General features: G+C 41.0%; 1 protein-coding gene and 1 long non-coding RNA gene across 2 annotated transcripts in view; one reads left to right on the top strand and one right to left on the bottom strand.

Annotated features, from left to right (window-relative positions):
• Nucleotides 1–20,371, bottom strand: part of AKAP12 (A-kinase anchoring protein 12) — a 132,703-nt gene extending 112,332 nt beyond the window's left edge. The window contains exon 1 of the mRNA XM_084623714.1: nt 20,110–20,371. Within this exon, the coding sequence (XP_084479840.1) occupies nt 20,110–20,235 (126 nt within the window). The 5' untranslated portion in view covers nt 20,236–20,371. The remainder of the gene's footprint in view (nt 1–20,109) is intronic.
• Nucleotides 19,452–20,939, top strand: LOC311518170. Its single transcript, XR_014710907.1, has 2 exons — nt 19,452–19,700; nt 20,802–20,939. It is a non-coding gene; the product is annotated as an uncharacterized lncRNA (long non-coding RNA).
• Nucleotides 20,940–22,532: the final 1,593 nt, after the last annotated feature.

Here is a 22,532-nt window from a genome sequence, read left to right as displayed (position 1 = left end):
TTTAATGATTAAACCAAGGCTTCCTATTTCTCACAATAGGGGCAATTGAGTTTTCTCAGATATTTTCTTGATAAAACATTTCTAGAGCATATGAAACAAATCATCCAGTTTTGAAACTTAGCCTCATTATTGCTATATAAGCAGAGTCCCTACGAGTGCCAAGTACAAATGCTATTACAATAGTCCCACATTTCAAAAGTAAGCCATTTTTGGAATTTAAAAATTATATAGATCAAAAGTTATTCCCCCATTATATCATAATGCCATGTCTTATTGCCATACCAAATTTTACATATGCCAAGAGAAGCTAATGGATGAGACAGAATTTGACATATTTCCATTCTCTGATGCTGTCTCCCTGGCCCTACGGCACAGCATATGCTAACTCTCTCCTTCTAACTCCTCTCTTCACAGTTCCCAGCCAACCCCTGACATTAAGTCAGGCTAGGGCAGCAGGGCTATTCAGGAAGCATGGGAGAAACAGAATTACATGGTGGAGACCTGTTTATTACATATTCCCTGCTCTGTAACTGTTGGGCTGGCTAGATAGTCTACAATCAGGAAGCTCACATAGATCCCAGCCAGCCTGTCCAATGTTCACCAAACCTTTCTCCTCACACTTCCTCCTCTCAATGCAATGCAAAGCTCCCCCATCCAGGCTCCCAGCAGACCCGATCAGTTTTGCACACAGAGAGAACAAGTTCCATGAGTGTGAAATACTCATCCTAATTGAATATCTAATTTGGATGTATGTACTGGTACGGGGAATCACCGTCTTAAAGCCATAAATGAAAGAGGGAGAAATCAGGTGGCTTTGTAATAAAGGCACTTGGATTTCAGGGCTATGACAGTGGTGTGTCAGAGACCTACTGGCTCCCTCTTCATACTCCGTGTCTTGGCCTCTGCGGCCAATATTCCAGAGCTCAGAACCACCAGCTTCGAGTGTCAGGGCTCCAAGAGTGTTGACAGAGCCATCTGTTCCAAAGATGGCACAGTATGGGGAAAAAAGATGGGTTTACGTAGGCAACAGCAGTGTTGCCACAGTCAACTTGCAGTATTGGCTGACTCCAGCTTCAAGAAGTTTACTCTTTGGGCCAGCCTTGCACCAGACTTACGGGAGACTCATTGGAGTATTCTGAGTGGGAAACAGCTGCAAACTTATCTGGGATCTCACAATATTGTGATTTACTCTGAAGCAAATGAGACAACAAACACTGGGCTGTTTATCAACAGGGTTTGAAGTTGGTGAGTGATCTTCCCTGCTTCTGAGGAAGGAATGACAAAGGGAACCGAAAAAAACTAAAAAAAAAAAAACCCAGAAGAAAAAACAAAAATAATCAAAACTCCAGACAGTGAGGTGGTGCACTGAACTGAAGTGCTAGAGCACAAAAGACACAGCACCTGAGGCACTTAAAACATAGCACTACCCATGGAGTGCAACATAATATCTAGTATAGTCCTATAACCACAACAAATGCCAAAGTGCTGACATGGATACAAAGCAACAGAACCAAAGCACCAACTCACAGTTGCTATTAAACTGTTGCTGAAGTGCCAAAGTTACTGGCTCTGCAGCAAAGAACAAAATAAGGCACCACAGTACAATGGCAAAACACAAGAGACACAGAATTCACAGTTCTGTAATTCTATAGGGAGAACTACAGCAGCAGCTGGTAAAGACAGGGCTCCGATGCCAACAAGGGACATACTAACAAGTTCCCAGAGCAGCAGTTAAGATAAGCAGGTGGCACATGACCACCAGCAGACCAGACTGCCTGGCTCACAGCTCCACCTTGCTACCATTGCCCTTTGGGGCCAAAATAACTTTAAGGTCCTGATTTAGAGCACACCCAAATAAATGGAAAATCTCCCATTTACTTCAGTGGGCTTTTGGATCAACTTCTAAGTGCTTAATGAGTTCCGTCACTCTCATGCTTGGTAGCAGAGACCCAGGAGTGGTATCTTTAGATAATGAATTTTTCAAAACAGTTTTATAGGGCAAATGAAAGTAACTGTTTAATTAAAATAGAACTCACTCACCAATGGTTTCAAAGCTATTTTGTTTTGGGGTTTTTTTTAAACTGTCAAATTACTTCCCCTTTAGTGAGAAATGAATGTGCTGGGCTTTTTCTATTGTCTTACTGATTTGAATACATTTCTTCTCCTTTTTGGAAATTTTATTTTTCCTTAGCAAACAGAATTGTATGAGGCTATAGCATAATCTGTAACCAATCTTCAAACTTTCCAAAAAGCTGAATACTTGAACACTTCATAATGTATGACTAAGCAAACTTTTCGCAAGCTTGCAGCGTGTGTACTGTTTCATACAGAATATTACATATTCTGTATTTACATGCATTACTTTCAGTTTGTTTTTTACTGCCTGCCTCAACTAAATAGATCACAATACTGACTCATATTATTTTCTGAGGTCATTAGTAGAAAAGGTAAGAGGACAGTTGCATCACAGTTTCAATTTCCATACAGATTGACCAAAAACATTAGGTTGCTTCTCCAATCAGCATTAATAGTTTTCCCATTGGTTATTCAGTACACTATGCATGGTGTTGCATGCATGCCTTTCAGGAGACAATATTTCCCCATGTGTATCAGTTTCTTATTAAGAAAAACCTGAAAGAAAGGGAAGTATTACCATGAACATGATTCAACAACCAAGTGTGTTAGGACAATATGAAATCAAGTGGTGTCATTCCTGAAAGAACTACAATATATTCTTTAACTCTACATTATTTCCACCAGACAATCTAGCAATCATGGAGGATTGGCATTAACTCCATTTTTCACTGACTTCTAAGTGCCATTTAAAATAAAGCAAAACAAAAAAAAAAAAGAGGGTGAGAGCTCAAAGTGCTCTTTAAAAAGAAAAAAAAATCATCTGTATTATAAGGCCCTGTATAAATCACAATTTCATGGACTGTATGGAAATTGTGAAAATAGCCCCAGACCATGATTTTTCCAACAGTGGCATTCCCACTTCTGCCTCCCCACTAAAGGCACAGCTGCTGGTTGGGGGTTAGCAGGCCAGTCTCATCCTACAGTGGGTCAGGGAGGTGGTTGCCAGTCCTTTTCCAGGGAGTACCAGGGGGAAGTGGGTGGCGATGGCAGTATCTCACCACATGGTGCTGGCCAGCGTAGGGCAGGGATCAGGTCACAGCTCACTCTGTGTTCAGCTCCAGCCCAGGCCATTGCTACTCCTTCCTGTCCAGCCAGCAGGGAGAGGGCAGTGCTGACAACATGGTAAATAGAAGCCTTGGCCCAGCTGGCTCAACAGTGGCCCCCTGCAAGCCCAGGGGAGATACCACAGGGGCTGAGACTGGGATCCATCCTTGCACCGCAGCCAGCACAGTAACCGGTGCTGCTGCGTCTTGGATCAGGAGGAGGTGTGTGAGGAGTCGGGAGAGGGGCAGGGGGTGGATCCCATTCTCAGCTCCTCATCAGCTCCCGTTGCAGTGTCTCCCCCTGACCTCCCAGTGGTTGCTGTGGAGTAGGGCAGGCTGGAACAGGGCTCCTAATGGCTGCATTGTCAGTGCTGCCCTTTTCAGGCTCGCAGGAAAAGAAGCTGCAGCAGAGACATGGGCTGGAGCTGAGAGCCGAACAAGCCCCTGTTTTCCTTCCTGGGCTGCACTAGATCAGTGGTCCACCATGTGGTCAGACACACCCCTTCAGAAGTGTTGGCCCTCCCCCTCCGCAAAATAGGACAAGCCACCACCTCCTTGTCCCTTGCCTCTCCAGTATGGGAATGGCCCTCTACCTGCCCCCCACAAGAGCAGTTGTGCCCTCAGCAGGGAGATGGAAGCAGGGATGCCTGCTTCTAAAATCTGTGATTTTCTCAGGGCCTTAATTATGAGTCATTTGTGGGTTTAGGAGAAGGATGGGAAGGGAAGGAGAAGATCATTGCAAGACTACAATTCAAGAGTTTTGCCTTTTAATGTAAAAATTCACTGCAGTCTACAGAAAAATTCAAAAACAGTTGATTGTTAGCAGCAGCCTCTGATCAGTAGACTTGATTTTCAGCAGTAGTAATAAATTAATTTCCAAAACCACAGGGTCAGAATAATGTTGCAACTTAATCATCTTTTTCAACAGAAATCTGGTAAGCGGCAAGTATAGTAGTTTGAGCAAGAGATTGGTAGATAGAAACTTGTAAATTCTACTTCCAGATCTGGCAAGGACTTGTTATGGGATTTGCATACTAACAATACTTACTATCTATGCAGCCCTTTTCTTCCATAAATCTCAAAGCACTTTACCAAGATCGGTCAACATTATTATCCTATTTTAGAGATGGGGAAACTGAGGCAGTGATTCATCCACTTGCCTAAGATTACACAGCAAATCAGTGGCAGAACCTAGAACAGAATACTGGTCTTTGATTTCCAATCCACTGTACTGGACAATGCTCTTTTCTGAGTGTCGATTCACCCCACATGTGTAAAATAGGAATAATTTTTATTCACCCATGTTACATGGGTACAATTAGGATTTAAAGTTATATAATACTCTGATGACCTATAAAAGCACTACATTACACACATTAAAAGAAGGTTAAGGTTGCAAAGCTAAGTAGGGCTAACCACCCATCCCACTGGCGGTAGAGGCCAGCGGCTTGGCTCAGCACTGGGGCCAGCCCGGCACTCGGGGGGTTGGCGGCTCGGCTGGGGAGACCATCAGTGGTGGGGGCAGAGGCTTGGCCTGATGCTAGGGCCAGCCCTGTGCTCGGGAGGGGGAGGGGTTAGTGGCTCGGCCTGGGGCCAGCCTGGCACTTGGGGGGCCACTGGTGGGGGGGGGGTGGCAACTCACCTGGAGGGGGGGTGGTCAGCAGCTTGGCCTGATGCTAGGGCCAGCCCAGTGCTCGGGGGGCCTGGTGGCTCAGCCTGGCGCTCGGGGGCTGGCGGTTGGTGTGGGAGGGTGGTGCCTTGGCCCATGTGGCTAGAGTGGGCAGGTGGAAGGGCCAGGGCTCCTCTGGTCATGGAGGGAGAGGGGGGCTTCTCCTTTTGGGGGTGGGGTTTCGGGGCTCTGGCATGCAGGGGGCGGGGCCTTGGGTGGAATGGGTGAGGCCAGCGGGCTAGTCTCCACAATGCTGGGGTTCACACACCACTGATAGACTGGGGAAGAGATAAGAAGCTCAACTTGCCCTTGAGCAGTAATACCCTACACGGGGAAAAAACCCAAGCGTGCTTTAGAAACTACTGCAGACTCAGGTTAATTGGAAAAACTAAAAGTTGAGAGGTCATTGCCAATCCCATGAGCCAGAGGCTTTCCTTCTCCCACTCCTCACCGTACCTCTTTTAGTTTAATGCCTGTGTAGACTGAACAATAATTTATCAACTATCCGTTACATTTCCCCTACAAAATAGCTATATTTGTTCATATTGAGAATAAATTAGGACAGTATGTGAAATAGTAGAAGAAAAAGCAATTCACTCAGCTCTAAAAATTATCTTTCTATTTCATATATTCAAAAGCAATTAAATACACAGTTGATCATGAGCCTTTATTAAGTGATGATTCACAGAGTTACTATACAGATTAGCTAGAGCACACAAAGTACAACATCAAACTAAAGCATCCGAAAGTACACTTATGTTCTTGGTACCTAGAACCTATTTGCCTGTAACAGATAAAGGATTTCATGACAACAGCTTTATTTCAAAGGGGTTCGGAGAAGTGAAGAGAACATGTTGACCAACTTATGTAACTTTTAGTTCTTAAAAGCAACAAATGTTATTGAGTGCTATATTCAAATTAAACAATTAGTGAACTAGTGTGCAATATCAGTTCCTTGAACTGTAATTAGTCTCAGGAACTATTAACTTGCAAATAGAGATGTGCCTAGTATGGCTTTAATAACCAGATTTGCACAACAGTGTAAAATTCTTTGTCACATATATAATCAGTAGTGGGACAATTTCACTGTTCATGCATATAACAAATTGTATACCAATTAATGTCTTTATTTAGGCAACAAAAAATTAATTAACAGTAGTTGCCAGTAAATTTTTTAAAATGCTTATAAAAGTAAGTCTCGGCTATCAGAACTGTTTTGAAACTAATCCCAACATTAGAACAAATGGGACAGGTGACCTTCATTGGCACTAATCAACAGCACTTTAGTCTGTATTCATTTCCAGCTCTTATGAAAATAGTTCCATCATTTAATCGAAACCTTTATCTGACCGCAGCCATTTAACTGCATACTAAACATAACACCATCTGTGGGAGTCAGACAGTCAGTCTTCAGAAGAGGTGCTGTTAGAAGGATGGTTATTATAAAAGGAATCATAATGGGGAGTAAGAAATACACTAGCCTTGCATCATACTTTTTTAATAGTATGACTGATAATCTGTCGGTGCTAATGTAAGGACAAGGTCACTCAAATTTTTTGTTATGTTTGGCTGGAAAAATCTAAGTCTACTGGCATGATAAATATACCAATTCTTCAGTTTTAATGCAATTAGACAGCTTTTCATAAGTTCTCAAAGTCCAGGCTCTATTTGGTTTCTAATAACTATGTTTCTAGCTCTTACAATTAAAATATTAGTGATCTAAATATCACCGATTCAATCAGCTTAACAGCCATTGACTTTAAAACTTAGCTGTGAACATTTGAAATGCCAATATACAATTTACCCAGAACTCCCAACTCACAGCTCAGATAATTTAAATTAAATTAGTGGCTTCTGTTGCTTGTGTTAGACTTTGAAACTTTAACATTCTTTTAACATTTTTTTTGCCATAATATGTACATAAATTAGACTAGAATAACATAGACTGTGTATATCTATTAATTTCCTTGAGACACAAAATAACTCATTCCTGGATTCCAAAATATCTTGATTGATCAAGAAACTGACAAGATAAAATATGCATCTGCTAACTAAATTACTTTTTTTTTATAAGTGCACAAGTTTAACCAATAAGAAATTGTCAGCCTGTAAACATGGATGTAATTAATTTATTCTACAAAAAATTAACCACTGTTAAGTGCTCTATAAAAGAGCTGCCTGAGAGATTTTCCTGGGACTAGTTGCAAACATTGGGATGAGTGGATTGATTTGCTGCAGACGTGTGTATGAGCCCAAAAGACAATGAGAGAGGCAGCAGAGCATCCCAAAGAGAGAGCAGAGGGACAGAGCTCTTTTGGGGCACATTTGGATTTCTGAGCAAGGAAACTGCCTACTGTTTGTTTCTACTGTAGTTCTGTGATACATGATTTTGTGTACATTCTTTGTAAATAAACAAGATTTGCATCTAATAAATACCTTATTCGTCTCATCCATTTCTCTTCCTAATGGAAACAAAGGATATAAGGCCTTGTTTAGTAATAAGGGTTGTAAGCAGTACAGAATTAACACCTGCCAATGGAAGTAGTAAGTGTAGAATTAATGGTCACCTGGTTCTTACCACAACAGGTTTCCATAGGCCAAAAGTTATTTTGATGAGCAGTAAAAGCATCCATTTTGTCTGTCCTGTCTGGAGTTTGAGCTCTGTGTAAAATGCCGAAACAAGAGACTGGGATGGTATATGTCACTCACTGCAAAGCATATCCACATTTTAGAGTTCTTGTTAGATATTGAATACTCAGGTGGCAGCAGTAGCCAAGAATGATTACATCCTTCCTCCTTCCTCAGTCCCCCTCCCCTCCACACACACAAAAAAGAGAGGTTTCAGAGTAACAGCCGTGTTAGTCTGTATTCGCAAAAAGAAAAGGAGTACTTGTGGCACCTTAGAGACTAACCAATTTATTTGAGCATGAGCTTTCGTGAGTTACAGTGAGCTGTAGCTCACGAAAGCTCATGCTCAAATAAATTGGTTAGTCTCTAAGGTGCCACAAGTACTCCTTTTCTTTTTACAAAAAAGAGAGGAACTCAGGCTCAGCTAAGGGTTTGGCCAGCTGTTGTTATTATTTAGTGGCTCAACTGTTGTTACTCCTTGAGCCAACTCCTGAATATTACTTAAGTAATGAATAACCTCTCTTCTTGTTTGCTCTAGCACTAACTCTTCCAAGAAACAATTGTTTAAGGTGTTGGGAAATTGCTTCTCTAAACTTTGCACCATTATGATATTTGACCAGTTTACATTCAGGTAGTTCAAATCACCTATTATTCTCTAATACCTGATTATGTCTCCTAATTTTCAATATATGTGCATTAAATGCAGAAGTATTGAGAGCAACATTTAATCTCATCTTTTTGCCACCATGGCTTTGGTCATAATGAACATTTGTGTTTAGTCAGAGGCTGACTGGCAAAAAGCAAGGGAACAACTCCTGTAGCTTTACAGGCTGACTCTTCATCAGGGATTGAAAGGAACTGAAACGGACTTGAACAAAGAAAGCAATTGCATTGTAGTTAATCTCTCTATTGGTAATAAAGCTGCTTAAGCCATTCGCCACTGACAAGATGGGAACCTGAATCTCAAGGTGGTTTGATCATTCTGTAGTACCTGTCAAAATTCGAAAACCTTCAAGACCTGATGATCTCTTCCAGCCCCCTTAAAAATGGAAAGAATTTACATACTACAAGCATTAGAAATCCTACAAATGCTTCTGAAAAAGAAAAGCCATTTTCTGGCATTCAAGGAAAGAACTATCTCATTACATACAACATTTACCTTATACCACCAGTTAAATACAGTGCAGAGCAGGTTAATTTAGGCTTAAGATATAGGTTTTCTAAGGGCATGGCTACACTGGAAACTTCAAAGCGCTCCCATGGCAGCACTTTGAAGTGCGAGTGTGGTGAGGGCTGGGAGAGAGCTCTCCCAGCACTCCTGGTAATCCACCTCCACGAGGGGATTAGCACCCAGAGCTGGGAGTATGGCTCCTACTGCTCAGAGCCTGTTTACACTAGCGCTTTAAAGCCCTCAGACTTGCTGCGCTCAGGAGGGTGATTTTCACCCCCCTGAGCTAGCAAGTTAGAGTGCTATAAAATGTAAGTGTAGACAAGCCCTAAGAGTCAAGTTTTATAAAGTTTAACAGTTTACTTTAAAAGAAAACGGGATATCTTCCAAAGTTCTCCATCCTTTCCCCTCCCCAAAGCAACACACACTTTTATTGCCAGATTTTGTTGCACTTTAGTACAACAAAGTGGAATGTTAATTTAAAACCCTACCCCAATGAGCTTGATTACCAGAAAAGATAGTGATTAGAGATTCAGAGACATGGTCGCTTGCATTGATTTAAGGAAGGGAATGTGTCTTCATCACATCCAACCACAAAGCTGCTATGCTTCATGAGCATTACAAAACAAAAACAAAAAGTCCCCAAACAATCCAAACTAATGGATGACATTAATATTTGGTTGAAGAAGAATTTTCAACTCTGATCATGCAAATGCCATTTGACCTGACCCAGCTCTTTATTAGAGTTCAGATACAGTTACAATACAACTAGTATTCACAGCAGAATCTGGAAAGAGTTTGGGGAGTAAAATCAATTTCAGCATTTAACTCCACAGTAGTCCTATTGTCTTTGGCTGCAGTAAATATGGTAAAGATTATAAATAGTGAAAGTCTGAAGGGATATAGTAGGTTTTGCTCAGCAGCTTAGCTCTAAAAATTAAGACTGCAAAGGTGGTGACAAACTGCTTTTATAGATCATTAGATCTTGTTCTTGCATTTCTGATTTCCTGACTTCCTCCATGCCTCCCTTTATCCCCCAGAATAGATAAAAACCACACTGGTTAACTTCCACTGACAAGACATCACTAATTGAAAACATTAAAAGTGAAATATTTTTGGAGTAGCTTTGCTACGCTGTTATAAGCATTACAAACATTTGAGAATGCTTCTGTTGAGTATCTTCTTAAAACTCCTGAAGATCTCCTGAAGAGATCAGACAAAAATAATAAAAAAGTGTTGAAATTAAAAAGTAAATTCGATACTAGTAATTTGTAACCGGGGCCTAATTATTGCTTCTTTCTTCTGGGAAATATAAGATTGTATAGCAATTCCAATGGAGATGACAAACTGATCTTGCATATCCAATGTACTCAGTTTTTTTCAGTCCTGTATTTTCACACACACACATACACACAGAGTGTGTCTTTTTTCCCCAGTTGAGTACCATTCTATAGAACATGCTAGATTTATTTTTTTGCATAGTAGTAACTTTATTTTTAAAAAGACACCAAAAGAAATTAATCATTTCTATACTGGCTAAGAGTTCTCAATCCTTTTATTTTGTAAATAATAGAAAGAAGTGAATTACCATTCCTCTTAATTTATTATTTAGCAAAAGCAGAATAAAACCAGAGTAACCTATTACAGATTTTCCTGTTTCATGGTAAAAATCCCTAGAGGTTGATAAAGTTTATTCAATCCCCAATTAGATTTATAGTTTAGTCTCATAGATTAGAGATAATAGCAGGCTTCAAGGATCACAAGAACTTTTTGAGGAACTTTTATTCACTAAAGCAAAGCTTTATTAAACCATGACCTACATCCAAGAGCACTTAAGCATTCCTTGCATTCCTCCCCATCATGGAAAGTCTGTTTATCAGGCACAGCTACACAAATGGCTGGGAATCTCTAGCCACACTTTCAGCGCAGATTCAAGAAAATTATCCTGGTCTTTTGTCTAATAACAGTGATTCTCCACATAGAACAGAAGGCTCTTTCGTTCTGATTCAAGAAGTGCATATGTACTAAAGTTTACAATGAGCACCCATCTTCATTTCAGCAAAATACAGCTTACAAGTAACTACACTGTGTCCATTTACTATATGTAAAGACACCACATGGTCCCATATCCTGGCTCCGACGAGAGTTTTTAGATGTAAATTCAGGTGTCATCTTCTCAAAGAAAGATATTCAAAACAAACAGAAAAATCCCTGTCCAAGAAAAATATAGTTTAAACAAGGATCTATTAGGTAAGCCTTGAAAAAACTTCCACTATTGCTAGCATTAGTTCAACCCACCAGTGTTAAGAACATTGGGAGCCCTAGAATAAATCACCAGCATTTTAAGTATCATGTCCATTTGACTTGCTCCAAGTAGTTTTAGATGACACATTGCTGAAAATAATTTTAGCAGCTGCTGGTCCATCCATACTAGGGCTTCCAGTGTTGCTAATAGTAGTGAAGTTGAACCAGTGTTAGGATGGGAAGGAATTTTTTTGCAAAGCTTCCTTAATATAGATATCGCTTTAAAGCCCATCCTTCCAAAGGGGGACACGACATTCTTAGATCCACTGATGGGTGCTGGGCAAGAATTGTAGGTTTGAAGGCCTCAAGAGAGGTAGTGAGAATGAAGGGTAGAAAAAAAGATTACTGTATATACTTGTTCATAAGCCGAATATTTTTGGTAAAAAAGTGAAGCATCAAAGAGCGGGGATCAGCTTATAAACGGGTCTACACCAAAATTTGATTATTTTAAACTCTATGGAATTATTGAACAGCAAACCACGTCCACTGGGAGCTGAGGGGCTCCATGCCTGTGAACGCTCCAGGTAAACAAAATGTCCAGACCGCTAGCAGCTTACCCTAATGGGCCAGGAGCCAAAGTTTGCTAACCCCTGAAATATATGAAAGGGTCATACAGGTTTTGCTATTTTAACCTATCCATCTGGGTGGGTCGGCTTACAAACAAGCGGCCTAATGAATGAGTATATATGGTAATTCTCGGTGTATAGGCTTGGTAAAGACAGAGGCCTCTTAACACAGCCTCTGGATTCTTTCACTGGGTGAAGGGGAGTCCTCTGTCAAACACCTTCAGAGGGAGAAGAGCTCTTGTTCAAATTGCTTTGGTTTCACACATCTCTATAAAATACCAGCAGAAACAGTTATTACCTAGCACAGAAGACATAGTGGGGGGGAAAATAGCAATGACACAGTATCATAACTCCACCCACAATTCCAGGTTAGCCAACATAGCCAAGGGGTAGTAAACTAGATTCTGTTTCTTCCCGCACATAAGGAGGACCTATTATTTACATCAATGCAAAGCCAATGAAGGAACTTGGAACTATGAAGGTTATATCTCCCTTTTATGAGTAGACAGAGAGAGAAAGATTATTAGGGACAGGGCAATTTGTGAGGGATTTAGAAAGTGATCTTCAAGCTGAGAACTATCACTCAGAGCAAAGGCTGCTTAGATTATACTTGAGGGTCCCTAAAAGAGGAATTCCTAGAGCAGACACTCTCTTTTCTCTTCCATGTCTTTCCTTGGAGGTGGCTACGGGTGCCCAAATGGGAGGGGGTTTGTGCATGTTATTTTCATAGTTGTAACAGCAATGGCAAATTATTTACTATGTACAAGTCAGTATTCTTTTTGTTCTTTTCTCTATTGGCTGTCACTTTTTCTTGCCTTCATTTTATTTATTTATTTATTTATTTATTTTTGGTAGGGTGGATGAGGAAGTCAACTACTATAATATACCCAGAAAACAAGGGCTCAAAATGAGAAAGCAATATTGTGAAATTAAAAAACACAGCCTTAGGGAGTGACTGCTGGAGATATAAGCCTCCTTACCTATCAAGTGGGTAAGGGCATCTGATGAGGGTACATTACCAATGTGTGCTGATGGAAAGCCCAGCACAAATGCAATGATGCCAAAGGAATGGTGTTGATAGGTAGAGTTTACAGGGCTGGAGGTTACAGAAACAAATCTCTTTCCTTGTTAACTGACTGGTCCTGTTCCAGAATCAGTGATGACTATAAATATGGAACCTATAATACCATTTTTCCTTAATCACTTTTCAGATCAGAACCTTAAAAGACAAACTGAAAAAGAATTTTTTAAAGTTAGATTTGTGCTCCCGCTTGTTTTTGTTTGTTTTGGGGTTGTTTTTTTTTATGATGTAGAGCAAAGACCTAGGGGAGGAGAGGACCTGGCCTTATTTTTGTTACTTAATAATTATTTTCCTTGTTTTTCACCACTAGGAATTTTGCTGGAGGACCTCTCTGGAGCTCAGGAATGTTTACGGGATTTCTTACAACTTAGCTGAAGGGGCAGAGGTCCAGAACCTTGAAGGGTCAGGATGCTGAGCCTTTGACAAGCACATCTTTTCTCCAAAATAGAAAAAATATCACTCCAAAAACCACTCTGTCTACTATGTATAAATATTAAAGAGTCAGTAGCTCAGGCAGTGAGAATGACTCTATAGCCCAGTGATTAAGGCAATGACCTGGGAAATGGGAGACCCAGAATCCAGTTCCCCTGCTCCAATCACTCTTTAATTATTTATCCAAACAGGAAGAGCTTCAACAGGAGAGACTGAAAGAGAAATGCATCAGAATATCACAAAACTCAGTGATTAGAACTCCTGAGAGGTGGGAGACCCCCTTCAAATTCTTTTTCCCCCTTCAGCAGAGGGGGGAATTGAAAGTGGTCCCAGGTGAGTGCTCTAATCACTGAGCTGAAAGTTATAAGGTGGGCACTACCACCAACCCCTGCACCTGCTGTTTTCTGTGGCTAGCGTGCTGGCTTTTGCAAAATTGCATTTTAGGTGCTTCGCTCTCTCCCCTGCATTGGATAGGGAGCCTAAGTGCCTAACTAAGGCTTTGTAGATTCCATTGTTGTTCCAGTGATTTTCTAGAAGACTAAGAGTTATGTGTTGCAATGCTCGGGGAAGAGGCCGAGAAGAAATGTTCACTGTGGAGGAAAATAACTTTCAATTTCTGGCATAAAAATACATCCATTCATAAGTCATAACTCTGTTAGTGACATCACAATAATTTAAATGTCAAACACAGAATCATTATTTCACTGCAAAATCAAGAACAACAAGTTTTGATTAAGGACTTTATCTCACATACAAAACAATTTCACTTCACTTACACCAGTGGCATACAGAGCAATAGTAGACGAGTACAACTTTTTTTCTAAGGCCACTGTAGTGTTAAAATTCCTTTTTTAAAATAATTTAATCTCCGAATCAATGGGGAGTTTTGTGTATCTTCTGGGTAACAGACCCGTATAAGCTATCTCCTCAGATGGTATAAATCAGTGTAGTTCCATTGACTTCAGTGAAACCATAATGATTTACATCTGTTGAGGATCTGGTCCTTTAGGGCTTGCCCTTAGTAGAAAAGTGCACCTGTTTAACTAAATCAATTTTAAAAAAACTAATCTAACACAGACACACTTAAGCTAAATTGATATAAGCAAAGGTTAAAACCATTTAAGTGAGTCTACGTTAGGAGCTTGCATCAGTTTAACTAGATCAGTTTTTAAATCTATTTATAGTTAAACTTGCATACTTTTCCAGTACATACAGCATCTTAAGTTTCCAGTCTTTTCAGTAACTTTATTTTCATACTTTTCAGAAGTGAAGGGAATAGAACACCCCATGAAGTTCACTTAAGTTTTGTCCTTCTTTCTTCTTGAAAGAATCAAAATATACTGTTCATAAAAATAAGATATACTCTGTAGATAGAAAATATACATAGGTATGATTATCTTATCTTCAGATAATATATTCTTAGTTTAAAATTTCCAAAAAGTTCCATTACTACTCAACAGGCTGAAGAATTGTTTACATAATTCTATTCTTACTCTTTTTGGCCTCTCCCACTTGAGTGCCTCACATAAATCAATAGTTTTATAAGTCTATACCACAAAGAATCCTACTTCATCAAAAAAAAAATTCTGTAGATGTTTGATAACTAAGAAAATGAAGAGAAACGAAAATACACTTTTCTTTCAAACACAGTTTAATTGCCTTGCAGAGAAATTACTGTGCACTCACATGGAAGATATAAAGAGAGTGTAGCTTGAATTTCAAGAGCAACACAGTGACCCTTTTAGGCCCAAGGAAACTGTTGCAATCCCCATTCTTTACACTCCATATCACCAAGATTAGTTGAGATTACTAGACTAAATTTTAAACAAGACCTATATTTTCACATGCATTCTATCTCTTTACTACATAAATTGTCAGAAAACACAGTTCAAATACAGAAGCCAATATATGTAATAGATTTATAACAGGCTTCACTCAAACCTTCTGATATTATACTGATCTGTTTAATAGGATTCCTAATAACCAAAGATAATCCTATTGGTTTTACTTCATTGGTATTTATACAGCAGTTTGCATGAATGCTACTGTCTGGTTAGCTGATGAAGGTCCTGAAAACCATGTAATTCTCCTAGCCAATGTACATTTGGACTATACAGCCACAGTCAGCCAAATCACTATGACACGTTCATACAGTTGGGTATTTTTAATTAAGCATTTATTTAACAATAGTTACATTTTAAATGGTAAGTTCTAAATTTTAATTTTGAAGTGGTATCAAAACAAATACTATAATGTGTGAAATTTAAAATCTCTTTGAGTGTCTCCCCCTCCCACATCTAACAGATAATTGGATTAAGTAATGCACTCTGCAAGGCACTACATATAAAGACCACTGGTGAAAAGTGAAATGGCTCATTTTGTTAGTGGGATTGACCATACAGAGCACATTACACAAGTACTCTAACAAACATTGCTCTGTACCTCTGCCACAACTGAGGTTTGGTCTAGACTTAAGAGTTAGGTCAACACAGCTACATTGGTCAGGGGTGTAAATAAATCACAGCCCTGAGTGATGCAACTATGCTGACCTAACCTCCAGTATAGATGTAGTATGTCAGTGGAAGAATGCTTCACAGTTTACAGTGTTGGTACCAGAATATGAGAAAGACAAGGTGGGTGAGATACTATCTTTTATTGGACTAACTTCTCTTGGTGCAAGAGACAAGTTTTCACCAACAGAAGGTGGTCCAATAAAAGATATTGTCTCTCCAGCAGCTAACTTCATTTGTGGAGGTGGTGTTCTTACACCAACAACAAAAAAACTTTTGTCAGTGCAGGCTGCATCTACACTAAGCAATTATGCAAGCATAGCTACACCAGTATAGTCTCCATAGTGTAGATGTACCATGAAACTAGCAAAGGTATTCTTGCCAATAGCACCTAGATATGAGTGTTCCAGAGGCTGATCTTTCATGGTGGAAAGTCTTTGACTTTAGAATTCACCTCCCAACTTGGTCCAACAGAGCAAGAGTTTTGTTAAATGTGAGGTGCAAAGGTTCACTTTGACCTTGTCTACACTAGGGGTACATCAATACTTCAACGACAGGTGTGTTCTTAACTCAGTTTAGCTAATCGTTTAAAATAGCAGTGAAGACGTGGCAACTCAGCTTTCAACTCAGATGAGCAGTTTGAGTTCAACCTCAGATTTCCTCTATAGGCTTTTACTTGCACTGCTAACATGAGTTAAAAGCTGAGTTAACAGGTCTTCCCCAATATATTAATGCAAGATGGCTAATGTGAGTTAAGGATACACCTTTAAATATATATATATCCTTTAGGTGTATCCTTTAAATATACATATTTTAGTGTAGACATATTCTAGGCAATATATGGGTGGGGGAACCAAGGCAATCACAAGATTGTCAGTACCAGTGTGTCATAGGGTAAAATTCTGAACCTATTAAAGTCAATGGCAAAACTAACACAAGACGTTAACTTTGCCTAATTGTGATTTAGTGATCTAAACGAGGCATAAGTCATGGGCACGTGGTTCTGTAAGTGAAATTATAAAACAGAACAATGGATAATAGTTGGACTTCAAAAGAGAACTCACTGTTGATGATCACATTATGCCACTTGGCAGTAGTAGTGGGATTCAAAGAATAAACAGCAAGAAAACATACTACTGCCAAAAAACTAAGATGAGCAATACCACTGGCAGCAGATTCTTTTTAAAAACCCGCTACTGCTAAGGAGGTGGAGGGGAAGGAAAGGAGGAGGGAAAAAGGGAAGGAAGTCTTTGGGAATTTTAAAAACTCTTTCCTCATACACATAGTGTAGCATGTTTATTTGATACATCTACAGGCTAGTATGTAGTCATAGTTGCAAAATTTTGGATGCTACAGACAATAAAAGGTTTTGTTTTTGATTGTCTATGCTGTCAAACATTTTGCAACTATAACTCTATACTATCCTGCAGATGTACTGTATCAAATAAACACAGTAACAATGGAACTATTGACTTTGGCAGATTAATATTTTATAGTTACATTTAAAATACTTCAAAATTGTCCCCATAGATTCCTACATTCATCAACAAATATATGCAAACCATGGATGTGATAAGACACAAAATAAATATCTATTGGCTGATGAATGCATCCACTATCATGTTACTACTTACTTGACGGGACAAAAATCTTACTGAAGAACGGAGTGATTATATTTGCATTAATTATTAATTCTTCAATTATAATTCTAACATTTGAAAACAATATAATGGTTTTGTACTCATGTTCTGGCTGAATTGCACTGCTGAAGATTATTATATTAGCATATTGTGAAAACTGATATCCTGTGGTGCCTGCAACAATACACCCAACCCAGAATATGAATGTGGCACTCTCTAGAAATGAGCAAGATAAATGTTTATCTAGTACAGGACCAGACTAAATTCTGACAAAGTATGACTTAATGTTCTGGGTCATTTTAAGTGTTGGAAGAACTAAAATAAAACCTCTGTCAGATTTTGAAATAATATTGTGCCCTAACCAGGATCTCAGAGTTGACTGTCCAAGTGCTTTGCCCTGTAATTGACCTGCCAAGTCTCACTCAATTTGGATTAGTTTTAAAAGTTTGCAAAACTTCAGTTGATGTGTTTCAATAAAAACACTCAAAAAGATCGTTCCTTTAAAGTTGTCACATTAGCAGCTCTTCAGTAAACAAATTAGCTCTCTAGTAGTTATGAATTTTTAAACAGTAAAAGAGGTTGTAACCAAAAGGAAATACAAGCATAATAGTCTGGTAATTTCCCAGTTTGAAAGGGTTGAATGGAATGAATATGAAAAAAATGCTCTATGCATTTATATACTACTTTGCTGTAGTATTCTGTATATTGTACAAAAGTGTACACTATTATATTGTAACAAGCACAGAACAAGATGTTGTAGGTGAGATTTTTAGTGGAGTGAGGTTACAAAAGGGAACAAAGATAAACCTCATGAAAAAAAATCTTCCATCAGGCTATGGAAAACAAAGCAAGACAAAGCTGTTAAATTATACCCAAATTAAATTTTGAAAAAATAGTATTTTACAGAGATGAAACTATTATCAATAAAACAAAACTATTATTAATAAAAACAGTTAAAAGTATAAAGGAAGATTCCTTTTTCACAGCTTTTTCTAGATGACGACAAGATTAATTCTTTTAATTAGAAAGAATTTTTTCTTAAGGAGAAAAAAGGATAAAAACAATTTTTAAAAATATATGTAAAGTTACTTTTCGGTAGCCCTGGGCCCTCCACAAAAAGGGCATTACCTAGATTACCTAAAATTATTTTATCCCGTCTTTATTCTGATAATTGGATTTATATGATTATGAATTTTATGTCCCTTCTTAGATATTAACATTATCTTGACTGTGAAACATATTTTTCACATAATTTGAAAAGATACTGTCTTGACCTTCTCAGGATTTTTTTCCTCTCCAGAGTAAAGTAATGTTGTCTTCAATCACCTTTGTCAGATATTTCAGAAATATTTAGTGATTTCTGCCATTAATGTCAACCAAAAAGATTCACAACAATCATCTTGCCTGCAAATTTTTGGCTTCTGAATACCAAACTACTGTTGCTAAATACCACAATATCTTACAAACTAACATTGATTTTAAAGCTATTAAAGACTAATGTGCACTAGTGAATCTGTCAAAACATGCAAACAAGATCTCCTGGAGGCCAGGAACTATGGAAAATTGTAGCTGAAAGTTAAAATCAGAATCGCAAGGTCAAGGAAACCAAGCCACAACCAGTTCTCAAGCTTTCACACCCACACATTAGATTAAAAGAATTTTTGAATGCTCATACTTTAAAGACCCCAGTTCTGAAGAACGGGAAAAGTTGGATAACTTCTGCATAAATATGTACTGTTTCCCCTCTGTTATATGGAACAATCTAAAAACTAAGCTAATGTTATGAAAACATCCTTGATGCACATAATTTCCCTCTTGCCCCCAACATCCTTTCAACCAAGAGAGTGTTCCAGCACAGGGAAAATGTAGTCGTTCAAAATTTATTGTAAACAGCAAACACATTAAAATAATTTCTTGCAGTTCTCCAACACATCTATTAAGACACTTAAATTCTCATCTGTGCTGGTTCGCCCTTAGCTAATTACTACATTTTGCCTGTGGGAATACATTAAGGATTATGGAAACTACCCCTAGGGACTAACTACTACGGCCAACTTTGTTTTTCGTTTAAAAATTGTACATGTTGCACACATGTATGACACCATATGAGAATCCCCAACGGGGTGTTTACTCAGCACCGATGCTGTCATAACATAGGGGAGGCAGGGAGGGCTGCTGTCGAGTTTGAGCAACTTGTCAAAGCAGGAGAGCCTGGAAAAGCCATAGATGTACTGGTTTTCTTTCGCCCAGACCAGAGGCGCCTCCCACCTGCATCCTCTGTGGGGAGGAGAGGAGACTGCAGAGAGCAGCAGCACGAGCACGGGGTACCACGTCGAGCTGACGGCAGGAGCGCACCGCCGTCAGGCGGCTCTAGCCCCGGGTACTGGGTGGGGTCTCCCCCCAAGCACACACATACGCAGGGGCTGAAGAAGGGTGGGTCTGTGGTAACCCCTCCCCGCGAGAGGCTGCCCCGCGGGCTGAGCGGAGCCAGCAGATGCAATGGGATGTAGCTAGCGTCCGAAGGTGAGCGAGGCGCTTGCCAGGGGCAGTGCAGGAGAGGGCCCCGCCCGAGTTTACCAGCCGACTCGGGGAGGAGGGGGACTCCCGCCCCTGGCCCCCTTGGCGGCCCGCAGCAGGCGCGGGGCTGTCCGCCGGGGGGCGGGGGAAGATTAAGGACGGCGGCCGAGGCCACCGCTTGCGCAGTTCCCCGCCCAAGAGCGCTGCGGGCAAAGCGCCGCGCCGCGCCGCGCACTACACTTGGCCGCCCCGACACGCGGGAGGGGCAGGTGCTGGAGGCAGGTGTTCAGCCGCGGGCGGGAAGTTTGCCCCGGCGGGTGGGTCTAAGGGGGAAATGCCTCCTCCTCCTCTCCCTTCCCCCCCCCCCCCCAGAGGGCTCAGCCCTGCGCCGCCTTGCAGGGGACGAGGCTGGTACCTTGGCGGGGTCCTCGGGCTCTTCAAGCGGCGCCGCCGCCGCCTCCGGACTGGCGGGCTCGGACTCCGCTGCTGCAGTGGGCGCGTCCTGCGGACTCGGCTGCTCCGCCGAGCTGCCCGCGCCCATGTCGGTGCGTGCGGCTGCGGCGCTCCCGGCGCCCCGCTTCTGTCCGCTTGCCCCCGCGGGAGCCCGCCCAGCACCGGTAACAATGGGGATGTCCGCCCGGCCAGTCCCCGGCGGGCTCCGGCCGCTCCTGCTCAGGGTGAGTCCAGCCTGCGAATGAAGGAGCCAGCCCAGCTTCCTGCCAACTCCTTTAAAAAAAATCACCTCCTCCCTTGTCCCCCCGCCCGTCTCTCCCGCTGGCTCCATCACATGAGCAGAGCCCCGGACACGCCTTGCAGCATCCACTCTGGCTGATAAGGAGGACAAGACCCAGCCGTGGCCGAGCCCCTGCTCCCCAGCGCCGAGGTTAGCCAGGGCTCCTAGGCCATCTCTTCAGTGAGCGGCGAAGGTGGGGGATGCAAGATCCCCCCCCCCCCATGGCACTACGGTACTGGGCCTTAATTCCATCCCCCAGAGCAGAAGGAAAGGGGCTGGGGACTGTGCCTGACCTTCGGCTCTCAGCTAAACAAGCATAGAGCTCCCCCTTCCCGCCCCAGTCTCTGACTAAGCCTTTCTTATCTTCCCTCCAGCAAGGACAAGGCAAAGAAAAGGCGGCTGCTCTCTTGGAGGCATAAGCTAGCGGGGCACTGAATTTATGGCGCAAGAAGATCAGGACCAGCTTGATGCAGTCAAGCCCACTGAGACATTAATAAATTGTGATCCTAGCAGATGATTTGTTTTTTTATGTTTGTGTTGCAATGTACCCATCCAGGAGCAGGGCCCCAGCTGAGCTAGGATGTGTGCAATCACATATGAAGACATGGTTCCTGCCCCAAAGGGCTTACAATCTAAGAGCCCCTTGAACTATGCTGCATCAGGCCTGCTCATTAAATAGCTGAGAGACTACCAAAGAAAATGTAGGTGCTGGAAGATTAATTGCACAGTGGTAGCACTGTTAGCTCAGCAGCCACTACTGATATGATGCTGGTAAGGCTGTCTTTCAGATGGGACTTCAAAGGGAGACCTTGTTCATTTGCAGATGTAAAAGATCCCCTGGTACTTTTCATAATGTAGGAACTGGCACTTGAGATGTGTTGACTGAATTCCAATTAGAGTAATTATATATATATAGGTTTCAGAGTAACAGCGGTGTTAGTCTGTATTCGCAAAAAGAAAAGGAGTACTTGTGGCACCTTAGAGACTAAACAATTTATTTAAGCATGAGCTTTCGTGAGCTATACACATTTTTCTGAATTTCTGCTGCATTTTCAATTTAAAAAGTACTTCTCCACGTACAATGCTGGAGCATTGTGCTGTTAGCACGGAATGGTTGCTGTGTTCCACCTCATTTCAGCAGTGGGTAAAGTGAAGTGATCTTACTACAATGTTCAGTGACCCATTTTGGTAGCTCTTTGGGGGAAAAAACACCATGTAAGTAAGTGTCAGTTGGAATTTGTAGAGATGACCCTAGCACAATAGGGTCCTGGTCCATGCCTGGGGCTTCTAGGAGTTACAGTAATATAAATTCCAGGTAATTGGAGAGTAAAGTTCAAAGGAGACAAACCTTTCATCGAGGTAGTTTTGGAAAACTTTATTCTCATGGTTTGAAATAAGCTGCAGACATTGAAGGAAGGAAGGAATCCCACATTCATAATGTTTTCAGTAAGACACATAGTCATGATCTTTGCATCTAATTGGCAGTGGATCCCTCTACCATGGGAAAGCTGCTTTTAGTTTGAACCAAGCCCTTCACATTAGAAAAATGAAGGGGTGGGGGAACTGTGGTAGAATAACAGCAATAGAAACCAGTGGCTGCAGTGGGGATTATTCAGTTTCTTATTATCTAAGGAGACAGCGCTATAGCAGTTATTTTTAAAAAGCTACATGCTTGGTCAGGAGTTCCAAACTTCTGCTGATTTTAAAGTGTCAAAGTGAGTTAACAGTTATTGGATAGTAATTAACCTACTCTATACATCCTCATTTGAGAGTTTCAATACATAAACTTAAACATAGGCTATCAAATGAGGGAGTATACAGTAGGTTAACCTCTGATCCTGCATGCTGATCTGCACAGGCCCTTTATAGCCATGTGGAGCCCCACTGAAGCCAGAGGGACTCCCTGTGTTTGCAGAGATCTACCCATGTGGGTCAGCTTGCCGGATCATGCTTTGCGCAGAATAAAGCAGTGTAAATGAAAAGGGACTCCATTTAAAGATAGCCATGATTTGCTTATCTTTTTGAGACCATGGTTTTAAGATTTTTCAGTGAAATAAGACAGTGGTTCTCAAAATGGGGGTCGGGATCCCTCAGGGGGTCGCAAA

This window comes from Lepidochelys olivacea, assembly GCF_965140295.1.
Source record: "Lepidochelys olivacea isolate rLepOli2 genome assembly, chromosome: 3".
NCBI classification, from domain to species: domain Eukaryota; kingdom Metazoa; phylum Chordata; order Testudines; family Cheloniidae; genus Lepidochelys; species Lepidochelys olivacea.
The sequence above is the reverse complement of the archived record's forward strand: the minus strand, read 5'-3'. Positions and strand labels throughout refer to the sequence as shown.